At 40.1% G+C, this 19761-nt stretch overlaps 3 protein-coding genes across 3 annotated transcripts in view; 2 read left to right on the forward strand and 1 right to left on the reverse strand.

Annotated features, from left to right (window-relative positions):
- Positions 1 to 1093, reverse strand: part of LOC113533480 (protein unc-13 homolog A) — a 58788-nt gene extending 57695 nt beyond the window's left edge. Inside the window, exon 1 of the mRNA XM_034297688.2 lies at positions 727 to 1093. Within this exon, the coding sequence (XP_034153579.2) occupies positions 727 to 748 (22 nt within the window). The 5' untranslated portion in view covers positions 749 to 1093. The remainder of the gene's footprint in view (positions 1 to 726) is intronic.
- A 1811-nt stretch (positions 1094 to 2904) lies between these two features.
- Positions 2905 to 10839, forward strand: LOC113533414 (BTB/POZ domain-containing protein 2). Its single transcript, XM_026925561.3, is given in 10 exon segments — positions 2905 to 3442; positions 3444 to 3502; positions 4629 to 4748; positions 4864 to 5020; positions 5299 to 5404; positions 7080 to 7277; positions 7442 to 7634; positions 7978 to 8065; positions 8175 to 8321; positions 9168 to 10839. Coding segments are annotated over 10 exon segments (1716 nt in total). The 5' UTR covers positions 2905 to 2956; the 3' UTR covers positions 9330 to 10839.
- A 1474-nt stretch (positions 10840 to 12313) lies between these two features.
- Positions 12314 to 18460, forward strand: armc6 (armadillo repeat containing 6). Its single transcript, XM_026925001.3, has 8 exons — positions 12314 to 12446; positions 12726 to 12866; positions 12949 to 13034; positions 13884 to 14451; positions 15036 to 15181; positions 15404 to 15535; positions 15788 to 15925; positions 16095 to 18460. The coding sequence occupies exons 2-8, from the start codon at positions 12746 to 12748 to the stop codon at positions 16305 to 16307; spliced, it is 1404 nt and encodes a 467-aa protein (XP_026780802.1). The 5' UTR covers positions 12314 to 12446; positions 12726 to 12745; the 3' UTR covers positions 16308 to 18460.
- Positions 18461 to 19761: the final 1301 nt, after the last annotated feature.

A 19761-nucleotide genomic window follows, 5' to 3' on the forward strand; every position in this document is an offset into this window, starting at 1 on the left:
AGCAGAGAAGAGCGCGTGAACGTTTTTCGTGAATGGCGGTTTGGAGGCGCGCGCACAGATCAGCCACCCACGGGATTCCCTCGCGGCCGCGGAGAGAGAGAGAGAGAGAGAGAGACAGAGAGAGAGAGAGAGAGAGAGAGAGAGAGGGCTTTCACCTGCAACAGTGCTGCAGCTCTCCGCCTTTTCTGACTCAGTTTTCCCAGAGCCACAGGAATACCGATGGAAATAAATAAATAAATAAATAAATAAATAAATAAATAAACGCTGCGGCAAACTATCACGAGCTCCATTTGAGTAAAAGAGGCTGATTCACAGGTGTGAGTCATTAATCTAATTGCGTAATAAATTACCCGCTTAATGATGCGGTCAAAAAACAAACAAACAGGAAAAACAAACAGCAATAAAATGGAATGAATTCAGATGAAAAATAACAACAGAAAAGTAGCTTTTCGTTCCATTCAGATTATGAATGAAGTCTTAATGAGCTGAGAGCGCACACTACAATAGCACTAATTATTTATGAACGCAGTTTATAGACACACAGATCTGAGCAGCTAGCTGTAAAAGAGAAAAGGTGCTAATGTGAGTTCTCAGTAAATAGCTTAACTCAGTGTTAAAGAGTGGACTAACAAACTTTAGCAGGACACTGGGATATTTATCAAACACACACACACACACACACACACACACATGCAGAAATTGAATTGGAGGTGCTTCCCAACTCACCCCCAACACACAGAAGTGACATCGCTTCTCAGAGGCTCGGTGTGTTTTTGCTGTCCTCCGCTGTCCTCTACCAGATCGCCGGTCGAGAACGGGACAGCCTGGACGTGCTGTGATTCGGTGATGTCCGGTTTACACACGCCCCGGGTTCAGCACACACACATACACACACACACACACACACACTTCTGCCCCGTCGCTTTTTGTGTAGAAGAAAAAAGATGAGAGGATTTTCAGCTCAGAATCTTCTGGGTTTAGTGTCTCCCTCTCAGGCGCGCGGGCTTCTCTGTCTGCTCTGCTCGGGACGTCTCGTGCAAGCTTCGCTCGTCAGTCCTCCGCTCGCACGCGCACAGCCATCTTGTTTTCAGCACCAGCGCGGCGGGGACAGCTCATGCCGCTCTGTGACGTCACGGCGCGAGACGACGGGCACGGTTGGGGGGGGGGGGGGGGGGGGGGGGGGGGTGGGGTATTGGGGGGGCGCGTGCGGGCAGCGGAGTTTCTCGCGCTCGCACTCTCCCGCCCACAACCAGGGGCTCCCGGAAACCCGCATGAGCTGAATCACAATGGCAGACTAAAGAGGAAAATCTCACTGTGAGAACTTATTCCATTTAAAGAAAAAAAAATAAATAAATAAAATAAAATAAAACTCAAACTTATTGCATTATTATATTACACTCTTCATATCATATACTGCCATTCATTCACACTTCATTCATTCATTCATTCATTCATTCATTCATTCATCTTATGAGATTGTAATATAGCCTACATACAGGACTATATTATATAAATGCATACATCACAATTATACATCAATTAGCTATAAACGCTATACAATTAAACGCTGTAGAAAACCAGGCAAGACAATTAATGGAAATATATGCTACTATATCAGGTATACCAGGAATATATATTATACCAGGTATAATGAGGGGACCTTAGATTTTACCCAGATACAAACATTTACAAAAACAAACAAAAAAAAAAAACACAAAAACATTATCAGAGAGCCTCTCCTGCAGTGAAGTGTAGTGCACAAAGAGCAGCTGCTGCAGTGTTTGCAGTGAGTGATGCAGTCCGGATGTTTCCTTTTACTCCTGAAGGCGGCAGTAAAACTATCCTCATAAAAAGCGCCTGGGCCAGGGGGCAGTGTTGCCAGGTCCGCGGAAATCCTGCAAACTGGCTTGAGCTTGTTGGAAAAGACAACAGCAAACAAAGTTAGGATTAAATTATAGTGAAACAACGGGTGTATCAATAGAAATAAAATACTGTAACTACAGGGAATAATCAACAATAAAGTAAATAACAAATTAGGTTACCTTTAATATACCTATCTCTGAATTGCATTTTTATTAAGAAAACTAAATCCTTGCATAAAAGAGTGTCAGCATCCCGGATGTGGAGAGGTGAAGCTGGCTCAGCTGTATCTACACACTGCTCAGTAAAACGCAACATTTATTCACTGGGACAGTGAATACTCTCAAATGCATGTTTCTATTCTGCTTATATACGTGTTTTTATGTTTTTATTTATATTTTTATTCTGCTTACTATTTATTCTGGGTATCATTATGTACAAACACTTTCCTGTGCAACGACAGGTTGCATACACACAGTTCATGTGTGTCAGTTTGTCACAACAGACAGTTTACAGACTGAACAAAAAGTACTTGCTTTGTAGATAACTGCCTACAGTACTTTTGCAATAATATCCAAGATGTTGGAATTAAGAGTGGTTTGGGATGGGGTTTATGAATTTTGGTATTGGGCTCCTTTTTGTACCAACTTTTTTCCACAGACCTAGAAATGGATGTTGATGATGATGATGATGATTATTATTATTATTATTATTATTATTTGTTGTTGTTAAGATATTGTAGGCATCATTATAAATAATTACATTATCCTAATAATTTTATTCATACATCAAATTTAATAACTGATAAGCTATTTGTTGTGTTTCATTTTTAACTGCATTAATAAGAGCGCTTTGTATGACCTCACGTATTTTCCCCCAACTGTATTCCGACAAGTCCCGCCTCCTGCGCTAGGATTGGCTCATGACATCCCGCCTCCTGTTCTATGATTGGCTGATAATATACCAGTGACCTGTGCGTTCGGTGGCCCATTTGTCACTATGATCACTAACCAATCGCCGGCTTCTCAGAATACGGGTGGAGTGAAAACAGCTTGTTTACCTTATCAGACCTCGAAGGGAGAAGTTGAAGTCCAAGATGGCTGCTGGAGACAACGGCGGTCGGGCCCCGTGTTTAAATTTCCCCTCTCCCGGTCCGCTGGGTAACAGTCAGCCGAGCAACAGTACCTACACTCTGGCAGCAAGTAACGGAGGATCCATCGGGGCGACCGGAAGCTCACAGAGCGCGACGAGACGCTCGAACCCTCAGCCAGGGCCTAACGGCTCCGAATGCAGCGGTGTCGCCTCTGGGCTTCCGCCGAATATGCGCAACTCTCTCCCGCAGGCCATGGCTCAGGGCTCGGTGATAGCGGGGGCGGTCGGGGGGTCAATGGCGGCCGCAGTGGCGTCGAACATGACCGGACCAGCGTCAAATTCAGGGCCGGCTCCTGCGACCCACTCCTCACTTTCTGCCCCTCCGGCTGCAGCTGCGGTTCTGGTTTACCGAGAGCCCGTGTATAACTGGCAAGCAACAAAAAGTACTGTGAAGGAAAGGTTTGCATTTCTCTTCAATAACGAGGTGCTAAAGCGACGTTCACTTTCTGGTGGGGAAAGGGATGGGAGTACAGCGCATACCTGCTCACAGGTAACTCATTCCTGTCCACCATTGTGTTTATTGTCACATTACCTAAAAGCCATCTGCATTTGTTAACTAAACATTTTCTAGCAGGTGGGTAAGTGTCAGTCACCGGTTGTGCAATATATCGCGGTATTCAGCATACAAGTTATTGTCGAGGACACTTAAAAATACTCAAATCACTTCCAAGACCCATAGGGACAGCTTTTAGATCCACAGTACAAACAAATGCACCGTGTCTCTGCCATGGTGCAATATCTTTTTACAGTCTTTTTAATAACAGCACACTTTTTATCTGTTTATAGTTACATTTATTGTTGTGGAACGTTCATGAAATAAGTTAGTTCCTGTTGTCACTTATGTTATAGCAGGTATAAACGGCCGTTCCCTCACTAGCCTCTCTTTTTTTTCTATGTATAAGTTAATAAGATGAAAATGTTGCTTGTCATATTACAGAGAAACCACAAAACAAAAAAGTCATCTGTCCTGAATATGCTTCGATAGCCAAAACAAACAAAAAACACAAGCTACAGCTTTACTACTGATTGTTACAAAACACTAACACTGGTGACTCCTTCCTAAAATGCACAATAAGTGTGTCCTAGCAGAACATGTTTTATACTCACTTTCTAAGGTATTTATTATACACACTAGCTATTTATTATACACACAGTTCATGTGGAACACCTGTCATACAGGTCCCTGTGGATGTTGTTACTATAGAAACGATAACATATTAGAACAAGCGCATTAAAATAAATCTCTGAGCTGAACTACAGCTGGCACTATTGTCAGAGCTGCTGTTATAGAAAATTAATCAACACCTTTTGACCAATCGGATTTGAGGACTGCTGTGTAATAAACTGTAGACTATGACTAGCATCGTAGTATTGCTTTCTCTTCAAAACAATACAACAAATGAAACACAAATATTGTGATGTATTTCATGATATGTTGTGTAACTGATTCTGGGTACACCTTATGCCTACGTAGTCAGGTTTGTTTGCAGCGTCATTATCTTGTGTGTGATGTGCCAACTACACAACGGAGACTTGTTAGATGAATATATGAATGTGCACCAGAATTTGATATAATTTTGTAGAGTCATATAGTCATTGTGTTGTTATTTTTGCAGGTTTGTTTTGGCAGTTGGCAGTGCTGTATTTGATGCCATGTTTAACGGAGGCATGGCCACCACCTCCACAGAGATCGAGTTGCCAGATGTAGAGCCTGCTGCTTTTCTGGCTTTGCTCAAGTAAGATTTATATTATTAGAAATACTGGTGCTTATAGTTGCGCATTTACATTAGGATTGCACAGTAGGCACTGACATTTCACAACATGTGTGATTATAAAATATTTCCCACACAGGTTCCTATACTCGGATGAGGTTCAAATCGGACCCGAGACTGTCATGACCACTCTGTACACGGCAAAGAAATACGCAGTCCCGGCGCTGGAGGCTCACTGTGTGGAGTTCCTGAAGAAGAACCTGCGGGCTGACAACGCCTTCATGCTCCTCACACAGGCACGGCTCTGCAAACCTTTACAGAAATCTCTATATACACTCAGTTGAATTTGAAATTCGTATATTTAAATATGTAAAAATGTATTTATACTATGCTTTGAAGGAGCAGTTTGTAATTTGTAATTTAAATGAATGCTGTTATTTCTAGGCTTTTTGATGAACCTGAAAAGATGTTAGTTGCCTTTTATGGAAAAGAGGGCAGAGTAAATAATTTCACAGACTATATTGTAAATAACACTTTTGTCACAATCTTGTTCAGTGTTGCTTTATTTCTCTAGGCCAGGCTTTTTGATGAACCTCAGCTGGCCAGTCTGTGCCTCGAGAACATTGACAAGAACACGGGTGATGCTCTGGCTGCAGAAGGCTTCACAGATATAGATCTGGGTACGTCTGTGAGAACCGGCACCCGCTTTGCGTTGACTTCATTTATGTTTAGTTGTATTCAGCAGAAGCTCTTATTCAGAGTAACTTAAAATGTCCTGGAAGCCAAAGATACGGTGAGGCAAAGTACCTGATCCTCCAGTATTGAGGCTGTGAGAAGATAAAAGTAACTTCTCAGTGTTATGTGATAGGCTTGATCCTGTAGATATGACAAATCAGGTGCAAGAGTACTTAAGAATTCCTAATTCAGCAAGCGTGAAGATCTGCTGATTTACGCTGTCAAAGGCTGCTGACAGGTTGAGAAGAATAAGGACTGAGGTCAAAGGGTCATCAACTAGCAGATTAAACAAAAAAATATTAATTGTATGGGAAAAAAATGTTCTGTAGTTTATTGAGTTTAGTATTTGAAACACGAGCCATTGCTTCTTATGTATTTATTACATTTATTTATGTAAATTATTTACAAAGGCTACTATTGTTGAATGAAATTCATTTTTATGCCTCTGCCACTGAGTGTCTGAGATTCTCAAGAATAAGTGGTTGAATGTTTGTAGGATTTATATGGATTTATCATTGTAACCAGCAGATGAACGGATTAGATTTTGGAATTGATGCAAACAGGATCAAGGTCACAGCAAGGTCAAATGTCTGAAATAGTTTGTCTTCAGTAGCTTCTTTCCTGTTTGTAATGCAAAGATGTTACTTACATTTTCATGGTCAGGAACTCATGGTCAGGCCCATTTTCATCGCTATCTATGATTTTTTATTATTATTATTTTTTTAACTTCGGCCCATCCTTCTTTCCATCCATCAGTGTGTGTGCATCTGTCCGTGATTCTTTTTAGCATGATATCTCAAGAATGAGGGGTTGAATGTTTGTAGGATTTATATGGATTTATCATTGTAACCAGCAGATGAACTGATTAGCTTTTGGAATTGATCCAGACAGGTTCGAGGTCACAGCAAGGTCAAATGTCTGAAATAGTTTTTCTTCAGTAGCTTCCTTCATATTTGAAATATATTTTAAGAGTAGTTCTGGCATACACATTAAAAACAAGGACTAGACTTGGTGGTGGAGGCATATCCGTTGACGCTGTTGCCATCAAGTTCGACTTGTTTCTGACTTTCAGGTTCAGTGTCTGCAAGAAGTGCAGATTCATCTTAATGTATGGTCTTGTATCCAGACTGGTTGGCATCCAGGAAGTATTTAGTTGGTATTTAAAAAAAAAAAAAAAAGTAAAAAAAAAAAAAAAGCCCTTACCGACATTTTCCTATTTAGATATGAGTAATATGTTTTTGCTATTCAGTCTTTATGGATATTAAATAAAAGTATTGTCAAACTCAGTTTTTCATCATGAGTGTGATTATATATTTTTGTCATATCGTCCATTCCTAGTCAGCACTAGTATCTTGTTGGTGGAAAAGGGCACAATATAAAAACAACAAGCGTAGCATATCAGCAGTTAAAAGATTGTCAGATTATGGCTTGCCCAAGACATGATGATGCATGCAGGTGCTTTTCAGGTGTCTAAGATAAACAGCTAATATTTCAGTCCTAACAGTGGTGCAGTCCACATTTGTGCTGTGGTAATGTTGTCATAATGTTTTGTACAATTCAAAGAAAAAAAAAAATCTGCATATTCGATTTTCAGTTTGTCATGTTGGTATTGTTTCTCAGACACACTTGTAGCTGTGCTGGAGCGGGACACACTCGGGGTGCGGGAGGTTCGGTTGTTTGGAGCGGCGGTGCGTTGGGCCGAGGCAGAGGCTCACCGGCAGCAGCTGCAGCCCACACCCGAGAACAAGAGGCGCGTTCTGGGGAAAGCCCTCACCCTCATCCGCTTTCCTCTAATGACCATAGAGGAGTTTGCAGCAGGTATGTCATAGCATGCCCTGTTACACCTGGCTTTCCCTGCACTAGTCATAAAGGAATTAAAGACTGGATAAATAGGGTTGGACTAAACACTGTGCTTTGGGACCTAAGGTCTCTAACTTCATGTGTTCTCCTGCAGAGGTGTATGTTAATGTCACTGTGTGCAGGTCCTGCTCAGTCAGGCATTCTGACAGACAGGGAGGTGGTCAGTCTGTTCCTCCACTTCACAGTGAACCCCAAACCGCGAGTGGAGTTCATCGACCGGCCCCGCTGCTGTCTGCGTGGGAAAGAGTGCAGCATCACGCGCTTCGCCCAGGTGGAGAGCCGCTGGGGCTACAGTGGGACCAGCGACCGTATCCGGTCAGAACAACACCAGACACTCACTCACTCAGATAACAACTAAATGTACTCTAATGATGTTAGACAGCACTTATCATACCTTAAACACTACAGCTTTGCACAAAAATCACAAGAAAAAGGGTACATACTTACACTAATTTCATAATGAAAAGTTTTTATATATATACTGCAGTATTGTCTGGTCTGTGATGAGAGATCATGCACCACTCTGATGAGCTGATGGACAACTCTACCACAGCATCTGAGACCTGCACAGACATGCTGCTTAAACATCACACAATATTTGTCAATTTCATTTTTTCAAAATTCCTTAATTTCTCTCTCTCTTATTCTTCTTTGGCAGGTTCTGTGTAAACCGCAGGATTTTTGTTGTGGGTTTTGGACTGTATGGGTCTATACACGGACCCACAGACTATCAGGTCAACATACAGGTAGCGTTCTTTTGATTTTTTTTGCTCATTTAGTAGTATAATGTTTTTTAAATGATAATGTGAATAATGGATTTGTAATGATGTGTTTATTCTGTTTTGTCAATCTCAGATCATTCACACAGACAGTAATACAGTCCTTGGTCAGAATGACACGGGTTTCAGTTGTGACGGGTCATCGAGCACCTTCAGGGTCATGTTCAAAGAGCCGGTGGAGGTTTTGCCCAATGTAAACTACACAGCCTGCGCAACTCTTAAGGTACGACTCGCCATGCACGGTACTCCGACCTCTCCACCTTCATAAAGCAGACCTGCCAAATCTTCACACATTTTTGATCACTGGAGTATGCTAGTATGAGTAATTACTCAAAAATATACCAAAAGACCAGTCTTCTTTTTTTGCAACCAGTAAAAAAACAGCAGATGAGTCAATCGACGTACGAATCTAGAATGGGTGACAGTTATTCAGGTGTTCTGGAAAGTCCGCCCCTTCCCCCATCTTATATTAGCAATGTTTGGCCGTATTGACTTGATTTCTTCGCTTGAAAGATCCACTGATGCCCTTGCTTTCTGTTAAGGTAAATGGAGAATGTTTTGAAAATATTAATGTGAAATAAAGTGTATAAATATATTTTCAACTTGGCTAACATTAGAGAAGTATATAGTTAACTATACATCAGTTAACATAACATTAGTTAATTATATTTATTAGGGATGCACCGAAATGTCAACCAATTTGGGTTGGAAAGAGAATAATGACTGAAATACTCAGTATTCTTCTTCGGGGTTGACAGGTCTAGTTCTTTGCTGATTTGGGTAAAGATGTCTGCCAAATCAAAACATGTAAATGTGTAAATAAGGTGTGTTGGTGTAGGCCAGTCTTTGCACGGATGTAAGCCTAGACTGGCTTGATACCGGATGTTGCGTTATTATTTTTACTAGTAACACGCTGTCTTTTGTTATTAAGATGGGGTTACTGATATAGAAACCATAGAAAAAAGGGCTAGGATTCAAATCTTTATCACATTTCTACTCACAGTTATCACTTAAATCATGTTGTTATGGTGAATAAGGATTGAGTGTGTGTTTTTCTTGGCTCTTCCAGGGTCCAGACTCCCACTATGGCACCAAAGGCATGAGGAAGGTTACACATGAGTCCTCAGGATCCGGCACCAAAACCTGCTTCACCTTCTGCTACGCTGCTGGCAACAACAACGGCACTTCCGTCGAAGATGGACAGATCCCTGAGGTCATCTTCTACACATAAAGACCATTGAGTTCTTCCATATTCCAGGAGTTTTGGGCTGTATTACAAATAGCTCACTGATGTACTTCCAGTTTTGTTAACTAGTCTATAACTGGAAGAGCTGAACTTGAGTGAGTAATGTAGTGGACGGCGGAGATGTTTAGAGTCCTACACCTTCACCTGCACTTTCTGAAAAGCTGCACAGAGTTAATCTGCGTGCTTACTGATTGAAGGAGCCTACTTTGTCCATGCTGATTATAATAGAACCCATAGGCTGTGAACTATTCACCAGCAGACTGACCTTGATGCTGTTTAACTGGATTGAAGAGCTATTATTGCATTTCCTGTCTTTAACAGCTCGTTCAGCATCTCTTAAGTAGGGACAAAACTGAGGAAAAGGTTTTCTTTATGAGAACTGGATTAATCACAACTCCATTTATGCCAGCAGGGGAAGTGAGATCAGGCTCTGAAGCATTTCTAGGATGCAGGGGAATTCTGCCTGCTCAGGTTCCCTTATGTTCTGTGCCAAAATTGTACTTAGAATACCTCCTTCACAGGAAGTTAACTAGTGCTCAATGATGTTCAGTTGTAACACTCAGAATCATCTTTAAGCCAGGCATACAGCTCTGTAGATCACCGTAGGCTGTTGTGAAAATTAGCACACGCAGGGGTCCTTCAAGGGCGGAGCATTGACCCTCTGCTTTTGTCGGGCCTAAAATATTAAATCCTCATCTCAGTGGTCACTCACTTATCATATAATATAGTGAGTTCTCATAGGCCATGGTAAAAACAACTGTTTGAATAGACTGTTGCATAATCAGCTGTTAAACTGTCTTCTCGTGGGTTGCATGTCACTTACGACGTGAAATGTCACAAACGTAAAGAGAAATTTGAGTTTTTAAGGATGTCCAACAAATTCATTGTTCATCAGTGCTGAAGAAGATTATATGGCTCAATTTCTTGCCTACTTTACATCATAAACAACAGACTATATTTATACTGGATCCATGTACTTTTGGTCATTCTGTGTTCATGTCGGTAACAGAAATTAGAAAAATAAAATACAAATGGTTCGTTAAAAATTGTTTCTAAATTTAGGCTGGATTGTGTTTCTTTTTCTTTTGGTAAGAAATGAACATTTCTGTTACTGAACACGAATATAGAATGACCAAATGCTGGTTAACCAGATTCTAGTCCACCACCCACTGTCACCTACTAGACCAAGCCTCTCTTGCTCATCCTTAACACATCTGTAAGATACTACAATAGCCCATGTGTGTTTGATAAAAAAAAAAAACTGACGGGTACCTGAACACCACGCAGCACAGACGGCGTGTAAGGGACTGTTCCAGCACTAATCATTAATGTAGCTCGACAGGTTCATGTTTAGATCTATTACTTTTCTTTTGCCTTGTTTGGTGAGATTAAATCAGGGTTTTCATTTCTATATAACCAGCTTCAAACTGTAAAGTACTGATATCACCTCATATGTGTGTACAATGCTATTAAATAAAAAGGTTGTTAAATGCAAGTGTTATTCATTTTCTGACAGCTAACGTGTTCATGATGACCTGCTCATGAACAGAGGGACACAGTGAACCTAAACTGCACAGAAAAGGGTTTGATTTAATTGTTTAATTTCCTGGGTGAAGATAAATGTTTGGTTTGGAAGCTGGACTGAAAGCAGCATCATAAATAAAGCTGGTCTGTATTTAAAAAGAAGTGTGTGTCTGAGATGATGTTTGCATGCTTCCTGTGTAGCTCATGACTGTAATGCTGGCTAGATGAACCTGTATATTTAAATACTTGTGTATTTTTGTATGCAAAAAACAGAACAAAACAAAAAAGAACATATACAAAATAAGATAAGATAAACTTTATTGATCCCACAGTGGGGAAATTCACTTATCACAGCAGCTCACAGACAGTTAAAGTGCAGGAAGAAAGAAAAGAATACATCATACTTAAAAGCAACCTTTTGTAAGCTTTGATGATGTCCCATCAGAGAATGTTACAAGTACTTTCCAAGAAATTTGGTTTATAGTTACAAAAATAGTACCTAAAAGCAACTATTCTTTTGGAAAAGAAAATAATTTATATATTATATAATTTATATATATATTATTTACTATTTTATAACGTTAGGAGTACATTCTCTTTTTCCACAAACTGTTCCATTCCATACATAAAATCAAAGTTTGGCAAAAAAAAAAATTCCTTGTCAGTTGTCACATAAGAGAACCTAAGGGAACCAAAGGGAAATTATTTGGAAACCTATCTGCGTATTTAATGCCCAGCTACTGCAAAATCTGTTTGGATTAATATGAGTGAATATTATTATGTCTACTGTTTTTTTCCCCTCTCTCTTCCTGACTGAATATTAAAATTTTGTGGCTTTGCTGGTCTCAGAGACTGTGGTAGGGTTATACATCAGCTCATCAGAGTGGTGCATGATTTCTCCTCATGGACCTGCCAACATGACCAAGAAACACAGCCGCGGGTTTTGAACCCGTGCAGTTCTGTGTATTTTCACGCAGAGTCACTGCTTCAACTCGGTGTGCCACTCAAGCAGCATACGAAAATAGGTCTCCACATCATATATGAAGCGAAACATGCTGACCGCGTGTGCTTTTTAATTGCTCATGTGTCACCTTAAATAACTCTCAACTCTCTTTAAATTAAAAATTTGAGAAGCTCAAAAACTTTTAAAATCACTCTCGCAAACTTCTATTTTGAGTTTTGCGGTTGTATCTAAAATCAGTGTCCGCTAGATGGCGATGTATTGCACATATCGGTTAGTGTCGTTTGGTACAAAATTATACAAAATTAAAATTTATAAAAATCATATTTACTACTAGATACTATTATAGTGTTATACTATTTAAATTGCAATGTTGCTTATTAATTAATTGACGAAAATCTATTTAAAAAATAAATTGCATAGCGGAACTCAATATTTTACACGTTACAACCCGAGTCTTATTAACAAACGGACCTTACGCAAAGTTAGGAATTCACAACCGAGTGCGTAAATATTGTCTTTGGATTTAACCTAGCTGTCTTTACTCTTATAACGTAGCGCGCTGTTCTTCACAGCTGGGTGGGATTTTATCGTTGAGTTGCAGACTGGGTGGTGCGGTGAGTGGCGCGACTGTTATCAAATATGATGTATTTAAATTAACTGTCATTTAAAACTTGAAATTCAGTGGTTTGAATGAGGGATTGTTTTCACAATAGATAAAACCATCCATTTTTGGTTGAATTTAACCGGAAGTATCTGACATGGCCATTCATTGTTGTGTTCCTGAAGGAGTCTGAGAGATTGCTGTAACTAATAGCAACGTCAAGGTCCATAAGGGGATGTAAACTAACGCAGGGGTAATATTTATATTAAATAATATTATTTTCCTTGTTTAGTGATTCATTACTCTGCAAACATGGCGAAACGTAGAATAACGCAGGAGACGTTTGACTCGGCGGTGAGGGAGAACATTGAGGAGTTCGACATGGAGGAGAGTGAAGCTCTGAAGGAAGCAATCGAGCAGTTTGAGTCTCAGGGTAATTTCACCAGCTTGTGTTTTAAACCTCGCTGAATGATGATTGATGTTTTTTTTTTTTGTAACGCCTCTTTATGTTTAAGGTGTGGACCTGAGTAATATTGTGAAGGCAGTACCGAAAGCGTCTTCTGAAGAGACCACAGATGATCAAACTCATGAAGTCCTCCAGGTACAAAGATGCTGATCTTGATCTTATGGGAGATGATATTTCATGAAACATTTTAGCAGAACACCTCTATAATAATTGAGTAATGATCAATAGGAGCAATTAGTTTATTGTCATCCCAGGAAATGTGTCCTTGTGCTTTTTAGCTCGCATATTCTCAACGTATTTTGTGTTTTCTCTGCTTTAACACATCTTATTCAGCTCATCAGCTAGTTAACAGCCCTCCCTGATGTTGTTAGAAAAGAAAAAAACACTAAACAGAGGATACTCCAGGACCAGGGTTGGGAACCTGTGATTTAAGTGAAGGTGCACTAAGCTCCTCCTCCTCTTTGTTTTCAAGGTTTGCCATGCTTAACTCTTTGCTCTGATTGGCTGCTGGTAGGCAGAGAAGAAAGTGAGAGGCTGTCAAAGCAGACAACTATCAACAATCCTTCATTCATTCATTCTTCTTTAGTACGCACTTTATCCTGGTCAGGATTGTAGTGGATCCGGAGTCTATCCCAGGAACACTGGGTGCGATGCGGGAATACACCTTGGAGGGGATGCCAGTCTATTACAGGGCACCATACACACACATTTAAACCTATGGGCAATTTAGTGTAGCCATTCCACATACAAGCATGTCTTTGAAGCATGTGAGGAAACCAGAAAACCTGGAGGATACTGATACAGACATACAGAACATGCGCAGACAGTAAGCCAAGCACAGCGTCAAACCCTGGAGCTGTGATCAACAATTAAATTTAAATTAACATTAATAGGACAAATGAAATGCTGGTGTCAGTAAAAATACATCATTTACTGCTCTAATGTCCTGTGCACATGAAATGATGCCCACTGATTTTCTCCCAGGCTCTGCAGTCTCTCAAAAGTGCGTTAGAGTCCTCGTCCACATCCGTGTTGGAGAGTTTAAAGCTCTTCACAGAGCAGTGCTCCCTCGGCTTTGCTCAGCGATACCTGGCGGCCCAGAAAGACGCCTATCCCACACTCCTCTCCTGCTGCCAGTCTGCTGGTGAAGACAATGAAGTGCTCTCTGCTACTCTTGCTGCTCTTTCTGCGCTCACTGATGGCCAGCCTGATCTTCTGGACGCTGAGGGTCAGGGCTTTTTGATAGACACCTTACGCAGCCACCAGGAGGATCCGGCGCTGATCTGCCTGGGTGTCCGGACGGTGCGTCACTGCTGTCTGAAGCACGAGCAGAACAGGCAGGACTTGGTGAAGGCCGGAGTGCTTAACTTACTCACCAGTGCCATAACACAGCACGTTGCACGGCCTGAGGTGGTCAAAGAGGCCTGCATCGCTCTCAGAGTCATTACCTTTGATGATGACGTGCGGGTTCCTTTCGGCCACGCACACGAGCACGCCAAAATGATCGTATTAGAGCACAATGGACTGAAGGTCATTGTAGATGCTGCTAAAGGTGAGATTTGTTCCTTGGATCTGCATCTGATTTGTTGAACTTTACTGTAATGGGGAGAAGTTAGAATTATTACATTTAATGAGTGTACATGTAGGACAGTCTGTGTTTGCTGGTGTATTTTTCTTGTACCACAGCACTGTTTAATTCTCAAATCCAACTGGTCAGAAGGTGTTGATTACCTTTCAATTTCTATAGCATAGTGTTTCTCTACTAACAACTTATTCTCAGGGTCTTTTCACTGGAATGCTGCATATAACCTAAGCCTAATAATTAACAGATTTAAAAATGTGTTGTTATTTAACAAAGAAAAACACAGTAATTGATATTTTGAAGCTTTCTGTAAGGGGATTTGTTTTACAATTTTGGAATCACAATTATGGTCAGAGTGTCCAGGGTCAGCACTTTGTTACAGTCAGCGAGTTTTCCACCACAAGAAAATCTTCAGGACAGAAGATTGCTGTGGTGTCACTTTGGGACATGCTGTTATTGCTCCACACCACACCACATCATCATTGATTATTTTCCCATAACTTCATGATCCATCCTTACTTAATAGAATGTAAATGTTGACGGTGTTACCACAGCCCATCCCGAGAACATTCCAGTCCTCAGCGAGCTGTGTGCCACTCTGTCCCGCCTCGCTGTGAGGAACGAATTCTGCCAAGACATTGTGGATTTGGGAGGACTGAAGTTTATGATGACGCTGCTAGCGGACAGCTTGGACTGTCAGGTGAGTGATTGCGTCTGTCTGAGCTGAACATCTTTGGAATGTCTTCAGGTATGAGATCATATATAGGAATTTTTCATCTGATGTGATTAAAGCTGCAATCAGTAAGTCCTTTTAGGGAATTTTGTGATTGCAGAATCCTCGTCAGGAGCCACATACTTATTATACTGTCAATATTTGTGCTGATTTCATTGATGATCTGTTTTTATTTTTTTTCCCTTCCAGGACCTTGTAAAGCAGGTGTTGAGTGCATTGCGGGCGATTGCAGGCAATGACGATGTCAAAGACGCCATTGTGAATGCAGGAGGGACGGAGCTTATTGTCATGGCGGTAAACCGGCACATGAGTAATGCACAGGTGACCCTCCTTGTTATCTCCTTATGGAATTGCAAGTGAACAACGCTGTCCTGATTGGGGATAAAATGAAAGCTGTAGCGTATGGGAAATGGGAAAAATAAAAAAAAAAACATTGGTCAGTCTTTGCATGTTAGTCAGAAGGCTTTGGTAATTGCAGTATGGTTTGAACCATAATTCAATGGTTTTAATGGTGTTGTTGGTGGTAATTATACCACTGCAGTATGGATATATATAACATGTCTGCTGTGTCAGGTGTGTGAACAGGGTTGTGCTGCTCTCTGCGTGCTCGCTCTGCGCAAACCCAATAACTGCAAAGTCATCATGGAGAGTGGAGGAGCTCTGGCTGCGCTGCAGGCCATGAAGACGCATCCAGAGGAAGTTAACGTGCAGGTAAACACAACACCATTACATGGCACCTTCTCAGTAGCAAAGTGTCCTTTTCATAGTTTTCAGATATTATGACCCAGGGGCTCAAAAACTTAAAACCGTAGAGGTTGGCACCTCTGAGTGTGTAGGAGGTGAATAAGTGTTAAGTGAAAGTGCCTGTACTCTGTTGCAGAAACAATCGTGCATGCTGCTCAGAAACCTGGTGTCACGAACACGCGATTTCAGCCAGCCCATTTTGGAGATGGGGGCCGAGGCCCTGATTGGTCAGGCCCTGGCCTCTCACAGGGACTGCAGTGATGTGGCGAGAGCCGCTCTCAGAGACCTGGGCTGTCAGGTGGAACTGAGAGAACTGTGGACTGGCAAGAAAGGAAGCCTGACTAACTAAAACACCAAAAAAAAACTGTGGAAGAGGGACTGAACAGTTCAGCTAATAATAAATATGTACACCATTAAAGAGTGTTCTTCCAGAACTCTAGAACTCAAGCTCCAGGGTTCCATTCTTCATACGTGGATAAATGGAAATGATTGGATTTGATTGGATTGTTGGTGATTTGACATAATCATAATGGTGATTTGAAATAATGGACTGAAAGCACAAATAAAGTCAATCACACACAGTGCTACCATTTCATTTCATCCTATCATTCGATTGTCATTGACATGCCTGTCATAACTTTTCGAGGCTTGATATATCAGCACCTTTCAGTCAACATTTGAGCATGCAGTTATCTCACATAACTGAATCCTAAATGCTAATCTACTTCCCATTTAAAATAATTGCAGTTATTAAATCCATTATCCAAAAATGACATTGTGTATTTGTTAAATGATGTATGAAGAGTGGAACCTCAGTTATTAGGTAATGCACTGTTTGTAGATTACTCTAAATGTTGTTACAGTGTAAATATTTGAGTTTTACTTTTGTGTTTTTACATGTTTTTTAGTACGTTTTCATTTTTCAGTCTCACTGATCAGATTTTAAAGGAATACTCCTTTAACCAAATCTCCATTAACTGCATATATATAGTGTATGTGTGATTGATTACCAAGGACAATAGTTGTTTACAATGTTTCCTTGTACTGAAAAACAGAACAGAAAACCTCACTTATAATGGAAGTGTAAGGGCAATTTTTTCAAATAAAAAAAAAACAAAACAACTATACTGGATATCGAAGTTCAAACCATGACACTGTACAGGTCTGAGGAGATAGATGTATGAAAATCTTACAAAAACTATTTATATGGCTTTTTCATACAGCGTTCCAACAGTGCTGCAAAAAACACGCCTGGTCACTTCCACTTTCTCAGAGTTTCTCTGGTATCCATGTGATTAGGCTGAAACTGGCCATGGGCCTTGTTTTGTCAAGCCGGATATGAATTAATTTATTTGTAAATATATGTGGTATTTATAAAAAATCCAGTTTCAATCCTACGAGAGCTCTTGACTTTATGTAAATTTGCATATAAGGAGAATGTGTACCTTGACTGATCAGTGTCAAATTGTATGTATGTGTCAAATTGTATGTGGCACGGAATTAATGAACGTTATGTGAAACTCAGTTGTAAATGACTTGAAAGGAAGCGATCCACAACAAATCGGTGCTTATGGTAGCTCACATGCTGCAGTGGCTGAGCTGTATTCTCTATTGATGTGTGTTGAGTCAAAATAACTTCCACTTCTGCATCTTAGAAACTTCTTTTCTTTCACTGATTAGTTGCCGTTTTGGTGTTTTCAGCTCTCTGTGATCTTTTTGCCTTTTATGGAGTGTTGTGGGCATTACTAAAGGTAAATCGGCTCTGTAAATGTGATTGTTTTTGTGGGTGATTGTATGCGTGTCTAAATCAGCTTCACTGGAACTTCTGACAGATTTTAGTCCTATGAACTTTACTAAACATTTACTAAATTATTAATAACTAAAGCCTTATAACAACCAAATTTTTCTGTAAAAAGTTGAATTCTACATTTAATTGATGAAAATATTATTCAAATACAAAACCTTTGCAAAACCTGTCCTTAGACCTTCATTATAAGTGAGTTTTATGCAACAGATTTTCTGCTCTTTTCTCAGTGGGGTTTTTTTTTTTTTTTTTTTTTTTTTTACACTTTGGTAATTTGTACGCATTTACAACATATGCAGTAGATAAAGATTAGGTTAGAAAAAGTATTTCTTTAAATCTTAAAAACGCAGTGTGTTCTGTAGCATGCCTCGCAGCATGTCTTCCTGGACAAACCTCTGATTTACTGGTCATAAATGTACTTGGTTAAGAAAGGGCTTTGTTTGTGTGGTGGTGTACATCAGTATCTGAAATGTGTCACATGATCTGAAAATCACTTAAGCACGTGTCATAAAAACGACCGTAATTTTCCACTGTTAACATATTTACTGTGCATGAGAAGAAGTACATCGTAATATCCCCTACAGTAGTCCATGTTAATGAGCTGGACTGTAGAACACAAGACTTTAACATGATGTACCAACATGTGTACAACAGCTGATCTCAGCTGCCAATGTGAATAAATAAACCTCTGAATCAACTGTTTTGCTTTTTCTAAGTCCTTGTGTAAGTTAACATCTTATTAACTCTATTTTTCAAATGATAAAGGTGACTGATAGATAATGAGTACAGGCCCGAATAAAAACTGTCCTGTGTTCAGGTTTATTGGAATGTGTATACCACAATGCTGATGATTCCTGGATTCTGATTCACCATTGCTTATTAATATCATTGCTCATTAATATTCTATAATGTAAAATAAAAGCTAAAAACAATGTTTGGTGAACTTTGAGAACGTCCTATAAGAAAACATCAAAGGGATGCTCCTGGAATGTTGGTTTGTAGTTAGAAAAGTAATACCTAAGGCAAACTTCCTATTATAAGACCATGAAAGAATGTTATGTGAACATTCCCCAAAGGTTAGTTTGCAGTTTTAAAAAAAATGCTACCTAAATGCAACCTTTGATGAAAGTTTATTGTCAGTTGTCATGTAGCCATAAGAAAATGCTGTGTTTTAAAATTCCCAGAACTTTTCAGGAACAATGCTGACTTTGTTACCAAAATACAAAATTCCCAGGATGTTATTTATGAATTGGCCCCAAAACAGAAACCCAAAGGGGAGGAAACAGGTTAGGAAAGCGGTCTGTGGAGTAACTCCAGCAATCCCAGATCATTTTTAGAAGAAGGGATTCAAATTTAACTTCATTTAAAGGTCACCGGAACATTAGGGGAAAGTTCTCTGAAGCACTGTGGGTTAGTGCAAGGTTATTTAAAAGTTATGGGAATGTTAGAAGATTTGTTCTCTGAACCAAAATGTACAACAAAATATGAAACTTATATTTCCGTAAAGAAGACTTTAGTGGAAAAATAAAACACTCTCTCTCTCTCTCTCTCTCTCTCTCTCTCTCTCTCTCTCTCTCTCTCTCTCACACACACACACACACACACACACAACTTCCCCACATCAACGATTTTAAGAATTAATTTGTTAACCAACACGTTTTAAAATCTGTTTATTATTAGTCTGAAATTATTTGGAGCATCAGTGTATGAGCTGTTACTATAGAAACAATAACGTATTAGAACGAGCGCATTAATATGAACCTATATTTCCTGTTACAGCCGGAAATACCAGGAAAATAGTACACACCTTCTGACCAATCAGATTCGAGCATTTAACCGCGCCGTGTAGTTAGTATAAATAACTATAAGAGAATGTTGTGTGTTAAAGTTAGGTACAGGGGGCCTACAGTGGCCCAGTGGTCAGCACGCCCGCCCCGCACCCCGGAGACACAGGCTCGAATCCCCCCCGACCCAAAGACATGCGCTGTAGGCTAATAAT

Source organism: Pangasianodon hypophthalmus, chromosome 21 (genome assembly GCF_027358585.1).
Source record: "Pangasianodon hypophthalmus isolate fPanHyp1 chromosome 21, fPanHyp1.pri, whole genome shotgun sequence".
NCBI classification, from domain to species: domain Eukaryota; kingdom Metazoa; phylum Chordata; class Actinopteri; order Siluriformes; family Pangasiidae; genus Pangasianodon; species Pangasianodon hypophthalmus.